General features: G+C 37.4%; 1 protein-coding gene across 1 annotated transcript; it reads right to left on the bottom strand.

Annotated features, from left to right (window-relative positions):
- LOC124260118 (geminin-like) lies at positions 1-9,359 on the bottom strand. The gene is made up of 6 exons (XM_046694364.1): positions 9,203-9,359; positions 8,418-8,507; positions 7,777-7,975; positions 4,082-4,164; positions 3,657-3,746; positions 1-1,618 (listed from the first exon to the last, which is right to left on the bottom strand). Exons 1-6 carry the CDS (start codon positions 9,278-9,280, stop codon positions 1,196-1,198), a joined length of 963 nt encoding a protein of 320 aa, XP_046550320.1. The 5' UTR covers positions 9,281-9,359; the 3' UTR covers positions 1-1,195.
- Between the last annotated feature and the right edge of the window lie 321 nt (positions 9,360-9,680).

Here is a 9,680-nt window from a genome sequence, read left to right as displayed (position 1 = left end):
TACAGGTCTAGTACATTTGCACATTTATTCACTTATACACCTGATCTTGTATGATACAACACATTAAAAGAGCATGTCAATGATTATGAACATGGCAATACATTCTAGTCTCATACAGAACATTCTGACCACAGACTTGGCCCTGGATCTTAACAAGGAAATGGTATCTTTAAGAAAAAAATATATAAGAAAATATGCAGTTTAAGTTTAAGCTTTCATATGTTTTATAAACCTGAAGCATAAAAAAATTCTAGAAAGTGATTTTACTTGTGAAAACAGATGTCTCCCCCTTCCACCAATTCAACGTACAGACCTAAAAAAATCATTTGATTCCTTCAATTTCAAAATCTCCAAGTATGAAAAGCAAATAAAATAAAATTGAAAGAAAAGTTCAAATCCCCAAAAGGCACATCTACATGATATGGAGAGGCAGTATACAAGGGAAGAAAGACATAAGAGAATGTTCTCTTTTAGGCTTCTTTGAGCAGTATTTCAGATATTTCTCTGTATGTCAGCCTAACCTGTGAGGAAAACCAAAGTGATGCAGGTCTTGGAGGTTTATCACTTTGGGGAATCCGTGAGCATGGTTATCGTGCTGACATAGAAAGAAATACCCTGATGATTCTGGGATTAAGACCCATGAAAGTAGGCTTCTGACAAACTATCGCTGCAAATAGTGGCATTTTAAATGTGGCCAATCATGTCCTAAGTAACACAAAACTGAAAATGAGAGTTACGTCAGTTTTTACTTATTGTGTAACTATTAAAATCCAGGGCCCAGAGAATATGCATCAGTGATGCCAAGATGATAACTCTACAACGAACATAATAAAACAATACTATGCACAAACACCTGCCATCATTTCAATTAAAATCTAATAAAACGCAATAAAATAGTTCAGTGTACATGTGTCCATATAGTCATCATCAATGACTGGACATATTTCACAATTTACTTAGCACTTTAAAACAGCTTCAAATATGAGAAAATGAAAAAGGGCATGACATGAATATCTGTCAAATAAACTGAAATTACAGCACAAAAAGTATCATGATTTTTAATTATTCATGTGAACATCAATCTAACAGAAAGAATAATAGAAACAGTATAGTATAAGTTTTCTTGGACAGGCAAATACAAGCAGACAGATCAATCCTGTATAATCATGATGGATCAGGTCATGAAGCAACATGTCTAACTCTTCTTATCCTCTTTAAGTTTAGCAAGTACATCTCCCTTGATAATTTCTGTAGAGGCAACTTTCTCCTCGTCCAATTCCACATTAACCCATTCACCACTAAATCTCTGTGACTGTTGACAAACAACCTTGAGTCTTTGTGTGCTCTCCTTAACCCTTTTCCTGATAGAATTTTCAGATGTTGCACTGTCATTTGATTGAGACTCTTCATCACTGGACTCCGAGTCTATTATGTTTGTTTCAGCAGTGCTGGTAGTTTTAAAGTTTGAAGCTGCAGCAGAGTATACACTACTGTCGCTGTCACTGTCACAGACTTCCACTGTGTTGGAGTTGGTGTCGTCATCAAGAAGTTGTTCGTCACCTGTCTTGTAGTCTTCGTCATCTACACTGTCATTATCCTCTTCGTCAGATATCACACTCTGCAACAGACAAAAGGATGTATAATTTCAATAGCCCATGATATTAGGCTGTGATGATCAACTTCATCACCATACATCTTGACAACATGGTAGATAAATACTGAAAATGTACGCTTAGGTTAAAATTCCTAAAGATCATGACTTATTTTCATCACAGTTAATGGAGAGAAGTTTGAGGGGAGTTAGTTTTAGCAATATTCCAGCCATATTTCAGTGGGGGACATCAGAAATAGACTTCATGCATGGTATCCATGTGGTGAATCAAACCCAGGACTTCAGCATGTCCAGTGATAACACCAACAGTAACCTGGTTCATACTTACACAGGGATGCCAACCCTAATTTAGCCCAAATAGTATTTTGGCCAAAAACTGATGCAAACATTAGTATTAACTTTTCCAAAGAATTTTCATATTAAATAAAATATGTAAATATATTGTCTAAGACCTTGTTATTAACATTGTACTCACCTAAATCAGTAGTAAGTATCCATATATATATATATATAGCTTAATACTCATAACTGAATAAAATGTGATTGAAAGTTATTGTGTATGGCAATGATGTATGGTAATTATGGTTGGATGCTATTTAGAAGAATCAGAGGTATAGGTGGAGCTCTTTCTTTGGTTACGAGGAGTCAATCACGCGGAAGCGGCCCTCGCATTCCAATCTCAAGTGGTATATAAGCCTCAAACGGGGTGTTTGGTGGCAAACCGTCAATGACTAACAAACTCAGATTCAGTAATAACAAATAAACGTTTTGCTTTTCAATGCATCAATCACCAATCATTAACTGATAAGTTGGAAAACATATATCAAATAAGTTTCAAAGCTTGGTTCACATTTGAAAATTCCAACCGAGACCCTTTCCCCACCAGAATAGTGGCAGCAACCTCATGGCCTTGACCTTTTCTCGAAGTCATTGTTTACATTTGGAAAGATCGACAGGAGAGCCACTGACAGTTTGGCATAAGGTTAACCTGATTGTATGACTGAGATAGTCTTTGATATCTAATTACTGGTACTGGTACAAAATTTAAGAGTAGGGCTTTTGCTGTAACGAGAAGTCCGTGGTTGTAACCGAATTTAGATGCTGTTGAATTTTTTGCTCTGTCAACTTGGACGATTTCACGCACCTCACGTCTCATCGCATACAGCTGTGGTGACTCTACACACTCATGTGTGTACTTTGTGCTCAAATTCGATTCTACGGATATTATTTTCTACATTTTGGAAAGTGTTTTGTGACCTAGTGGCTTCAAAGTGTAGTGAATTCAAATTGAATCGGATTGGCTGGCATGTTCAGCGTAGTCTGTTGACAAAGAGCCAGATTTGTGGTGATATTTCGAAAAGGATGGATCAGGACACGAGGGTGTACCTCTGGCATAAACACGGTAAGGTAATTAATTATACTTTAATAGACTACTTTAGATCAAGCAGTGTAATGGATAAGAGGGATCATGACTAAGCTAAATAACTTTTCAACGATATTATACATTTAGAAAAAAATATGTTGGGCTAAACAGAGCGGTTTGCAGATTCTGTAGATCTAATTGTGTTTAACTACCGCTAAATTTTGAAACAGTACAAATTTCAAAATATCATTTTGATAATTTAATTTAATGTATTATTTTTAAAAATTCGTATATTTTTACTGCCATTGTAGTCGCGTATTTTGTGGGGGGTTTTCATAATGAATACGATAAAATTGTTACACATTAACAATGATAAACAGTACACAGTCAACTAAAAGAATTTTTCTGATGTACTATACCAAGTATTTTTTAAATATTTCATTTGCATAATGTCTTGATAAACTGGCTCAATTAGATTGTATTGCATATTGTTGAAGGTTTGTAGCAAGGTGTAGTGGTGATACTAAGCAAGACTTGTCTTCTGTAGGTATGTGCACTATTGTAATTAAGGATCACATGACCTAAAAACACAAAAGCATGATTGTAACTTATCAGGTATAATATTACATACTACACCAGTTCAAACTATGTCAACAAATGCAATTCATTCATAGAACATACTTGCAAAACACTTGAGAGGTACTCTGCTTTGCTGGCCAAGTCAGACAGTTTTTCATTTTCGTCTCTCAAGCTGTCCACTTCCTTGTGAAGCTAAACAAAAGTAATCTTGTGAGAAAAAGTACTGCAAAGTAGTGTAACTGTGCAGTCTCAAACAATTACAATGATTGCAAGCACATAACAAATGCTCACTGAAAGACTGAAAGGTTAAGATTGATGGGAAACACCCTTGTGATGTGTGAACTTCATGGAACATCTCGTTCTTGCTTTGCTGATACACAGTAGTTTCCAATGGTTTTGATTTCTGTCAAATAGTTTGTAATGTAGCACCTGTACTAGTGAGTGAGTGAATTTAGTTTTTACTGCTTTTAGCAATATTCCAGCAATATCACAGCGGGGGACACCAGGAGCACCTGTACTAAGCTTACCTGTTCATTTTCCTCAAGAGTATCATTCAAAGCATTTCTTCTTTCTTCTGCCAAGAGTCTCCAGTAATTCTCTGGGACATTCTCTGAAAAAACATGACATTGCGTAAATAATCCAAATTGAAACTAAAAAGCCAGCTTTCACAAGCAAATATCGCCTTCTTGAACAAATGCTAAAAATATACCACTATTAACAGGTATAAGCTCATGCTGAATGCAAACAGATCTGTAATTTGTCTGCACAAGTGTTTAGTTTACAAACATCATAATTATTTTGTCAAACTGCAGCAAAATATTCACCAAATTATTTGTCAGTGTGATACAAAGTAGATCTTCAAGCCAATATATTACCATCCTGCATGAAGATAAAAGGACAGTCCATGGAACATGTCTGTGGATGTCTCCTCATGTCAGGAGTTTGAGAGTGAAAGGCCTGATTGTAATGAAACTCATTTGTAGTATCTTGTATCTATAGTATATCAAAGCCTGACAAATATCACGCCTCGAGAAAACATTCATTTTCAGTCAATTGTGGAGTTGATATATGGTCTTATCAGATGACGGTACCACTGGCCAAAATATTTTACTTCACTCAGGGTTTGAACAAGGACATGAACTTGTTAAAATGGAGGCCTGATTAACCCTGCCCAAAACCATAACAGCTTGTTTCAACTGAACACACATTAAGTTGTGTCTCAGAGTTTGCAGATTCTGCTCCACTGAACAATGCCACATGCAATATCAGTAGAGATGACAGCTCACATGTGCAGCTGTTCTGGACCCCTGCGTTTTCATCATAGACACATAGACCTGTTTAACAATTAGATTTTGCCATGTGCCTTTTAACTATAGACTTGGTATGGTCATTCCAATCTATAAAGGTAAAAAGGAAAAATCCGATCCCCGAAACTATAGGGGAATTACTCTAACGTCATGCCTTGGAAAACATTTTGAGAAGCTACTACTTAAACGAATAGAAACTAAATTACTTGAAAATAATCATTATTTCCGTGATATACTCCAATTTGGATTTAGAAAGGAACATGGCGCAGTTATGAGCGTTTTTGCTCTTATTGAAAGTATCAGATATTACATTGAGAGAAACTCTACAGTATATGCTGCCTTTTTAGATAACGAAAAAGCATTTGACAGAATATGGCACGATGGTCTATTTTCACAAGTTACATCAATTGGGCATCCAGGGAAACATCTGGAAACTACTGCACTACAGCTATACAAATAGTTATGCTGTTGTAAGATATAAGGGTGAAAACTCTGACAGGTATCCTATTAAGCAAAGTGTTGGCCAAGGCAGTGTCATGTCGTCCTGGTTCTTCCTAGTGTTTATCAATGATATAATTTCTTCTGAGACAGGCTAGTAATGGCCTAAGTGTGTATGGTGTGAATGTTCCGACTATATTGCTTGCTGACGACACAACACTTGTTAGTACTTCACCAAAGGGACTTCAAATTGCTCTCGATACTGTACATACATATGCCAATAAATGGTGTTTAACATACAATCCTGCAAAAAGCACAGTAATCATTTTTAATAAAAGTAAACGTAAAGTTAAAACTGTAAACTACACTCTTGGCAATGAAAACATCGCACCAGCAGATTCCACTACTTACGGCGGTATACTTCTAATGTCTGATTTAACATGTAAATCTAAAAGTGCTGTCAGAAAGCAAGACAGTGTTAATTCCCTTAATTGCTTGGGGCTAAATAACACTGACCTATAGTTTGGCATGAAATGCATGTGAACCCGGTTTTTTGTAAATATCTCTTCATCCAATGACCCAATCAATCTCAAACTGTGCAAGTGGATGTTTTGTCAGACAACCTAATCACATTGTAAATCTCCGATTTTATGCATTTGTATTAAAGAATCTGTCTATGTAACTGTCAACAAAATAAACAGCAGAACGCAGAATTCTTGCAGAGGGAGGGAGCCAATGACCTGTAACAGCGGCAGTGTTGGGTCATAAAGGTCAATGCACGTGCAGTTCATGATAGTTACCTGTGCACTGCACAGTGATAGACCGTTTGGATCATTCACATTGACTACTTCTAGCTGTCATCATGAAAGCTTATTCAGATGATGCTAAACGTTTAATTAGAAATGTGTTGAATTTTTTTTTTAAAGAGAGCAAACGTAGCAAACCGATTTATAAGGTGTCGGATTACATGAAGCGCATAACTTTGCTCTTGGCATGAAAAAAGAACATCGTGCTAAAAATTGTGAAAAATAAACCAACAACCAATAAACAAAACCTTGTACAAAAGGTAGGCATCCAAAGTTAGATTCTTTTGACATCAGGGTCATCAGAGATGTCATTCAGCCGCTATTTGCAAAATTTAAAGATTTTAACCTACAGAATAATTCTCACTAATGGGTTTTGTGGTTAATGTTGAACAACTCAGAGAAACAAACTCCGTATGATGGTTAACAGTTGGCACCCACCCTACCCTATTCACGACCTGACACCTCTTCATACCTGTCACGTGCATAGCTGACCTACATTGACGAACGTTGACCTTTATGACCCAACACTGCCGCTGTTACAGGTCATTGGCTCCCTCCCTCTGCAAGCATTCTGCGTTCTGCTGTTTATTTTGTTGACAGTTACATAGACAGATTCTTTAATACAAATGCATTAAATCGGTGATTTACAATGCGATTAGGTTGTCTGACAAAACATCCACTTGCACAGTTTGAGATCGATTGGGTCATTGGATGAAGAGATATTTACAAAAAAACGGGTTCACATGCATTTCATGCCAAACTATAGTGGCTACCAGTGTTAAGAAATGTGGAGTTGACATATGGTCTTATCAGATGACTGTACCACTGGCCAAAATGATTTCACTTCCCTCAGGGTTTGAACAAGGACATGAACTTGTTAAAATGGAGGCCTGATTAACCCTGCCCAAAACCATAACAGCTTGTTTCAACTGAACAGATATTAAGTTGTGTCTCAGAGTTTGCAGATTCTGCTCCACTGAACAATGCCACATGCAATATCAGTAGAGATGACAGCTCACATGTGCAGCTGTTCTGGACCCCTGCGTTTTCATCATAGACACATACTACTGTGTGATATCGGTTTCCTCGGACTTGAAACAGTTGTCAAATTCAATAGTTATCAATATCATAGAAGCCTCACTCTTAAACTAAAGCATCATACTATTGCTTCTTCCAACTCTGGCATCAACCAAAGAGTGAAGCCCCCAAACACTTATAGTTTCTCTACTTTAAGGACGGTTCTGGGACACTTGAAATCCATTGGGTTTGCACCTATTATCTCAAGTAGAATCTGGAGACCCTTAAATGCTTTGAGCTTGAGCGAATGAGGGATTGAGTTTTACACAGCTTTTCGCAATAGTCCATCAACATGGCAGGGAACACCAGGAATGGGCTTCAGACAGTATGCCCATGTGGGGAATTGAACCTGGGCCTTCCATGTGACCAGTGGACAGTGTAACCACTCTACAACCCCATCGCCCCAATGGTATCAGGACCTCTAGAGTCTTAGAACACTACAACAGATGTTATGCCAAAAGCTTAAGTTACTGAATATCAGTCTGTATTAAACACTGCACAAGCAAAAATATCATATAACATTAAATAAGCCAGAAGATCTAAACATGTGCAAACAGAAGCAAACTGCGACATTTGTTTGTACTCCAACTTTACCTCCACTCATGAGCTCCAAAGCTTCTCTGTCAGCCTCTGCAAGGTCATCAAGTCCATCTCTATTGTTGGTGTGATCTTCATCGGTTTCTGTCTGTGTTGCTTGAGTTATCAAAGGTGCGGAGATCAGTGGTGGGTTTTCATCTTCAAATACCTTCACTCTTTCATTCGATGGCTTGATCTTCTTTTTGTTTTTGCCATTCTGAATGTGAAAATAAATGTGAAAAATAAACTATGAAGACAGTCTTTACTAACATGAACTAGGCAGCACAAGATATTGTGGCAGAACAATCATGATCATTTCTAGTCATAAACAGTTTGATGAAAAGGTTAACATACAGTTTTACATCTAAAAATGAGCTATGTGCAAGAGATTTACAATATACTGGCATCCAACAACATGTCACCTCAATTGTAATATGAAACCTGTTGTGAAATATTTTAGGATAATGTATCTGCAGTCTAATCATCAGTACATCGTCTTCATGGATCTGATACAATGTCCCTTTACAAGGAAGTAACTAACATACACAAAGTACAATTTTCAAATGTTGATCCAATTATACCAACAGTAAGTCTAAATGTACACATTTCTTTCTCAGTTTGTTTTCATGTTTATAAATACGACTCATGTTACTACATACATCGGTTCTGTTAATTCCTTTTCCGCTGATATTTTTTTCGCCAATTGCCGACAACTGCAAGGTCTGTAATGTTTTTCGCTGGGTCTTCTCCTGAAAAGAGATTCCAATACAGTATTGGTTAATGTTAACCTATACTAGGGCTGAAGGGGTCGTTGTCGACTTTTTGACTTTGGGTATTTATGTGCAGAAACCTACCTGGTATAAAATATGGCAAAATCTTAGACAGGCTTCAGACTGTATTCACTTATTGTTAAGATCACGCCAATGAGTCTGTTTTGGCTGTGGTGACGTTTTAGCCTGAAGGTATGCTACTACAGATATGACCCCAGGTACGTTTCTGTATACAGACATGTACCCTAAACAAAATCAGAATACAGAAATGTACCCTAGGACGATTCCATTGTGCATTGTGCCGTTTTCTTGATCGAAACTGTCATACTGTTGTATAGATGCATTTGATTGCGTTATATATGAGCATACACAGTAACGAATATTTCGCGGTGCACAACTAGACATACTGGCTCAGTACGGTTTCGGTAATGGGTTGCAGAATATGGATTCGTCCGTCGTTTCTGTAGTTTGACTTTGTTACGGGTACATGTCTGTATACAGAAACGTACCCTATGATCTGTAGTATACCTGTGCCGACAACGACCCCTTCTCATTGACTTCTGTTTCAGTTTGTGCCGATTGGACACAAAAACACTATGGCCATATCATAGAAAACATGAAGTAGATCTTTCTTATTTGTGTGGACATTTTGTAAAAGTATAAATGAGGTTTACCGTTGCTCCATCTTTAAACTGTTTGCTTGGTCTTATTCCATTTTCAAGAGAATTCACAGAGATACCCTTTGTCGCCATGTTGAAATTCCCGCAGTTTCCGAGCGCCACCTGGTGTTGACTGGTAGAAGTAGCCCGTGCTGCTTGAGGTGAACGTAAAAATATAGCCCATTGCGAGCCTCGATGTGAAGCGGGCACCTTCCCCTGATTTGCATATTCGTCACATGACACAATTGTCGCTCAATTATGATGTAACACTGATCTTAAATCTCATTATATCTCATACAACCAGGGATAATCTACAACACGTTTTATAGTCTCCCTGATACAACTAATGTTTTATTGTATTGTTCACTGGACAATTCGTAACCAAGGAGATTCACCCCCAAGTTCTGAAGGTGCATGACTTGTACCCAACCACTGAAAGGCTCGTAACCAGAAAACAGTTAATAATAAAAGATGAGTTGAATTGAACGTTTGT

Source organism: Haliotis rubra, unplaced genomic scaffold, assembly GCF_003918875.1.
Source record: "Haliotis rubra isolate DU_JTF1 unplaced genomic scaffold, ASM391887v1 Scf75, whole genome shotgun sequence".
Classification (NCBI taxonomy): Eukaryota; Metazoa; Mollusca; class Gastropoda; order Lepetellida; family Haliotidae; genus Haliotis; species Haliotis rubra.
This window is presented reverse-complemented; position numbering and strand designations above follow the sequence as displayed.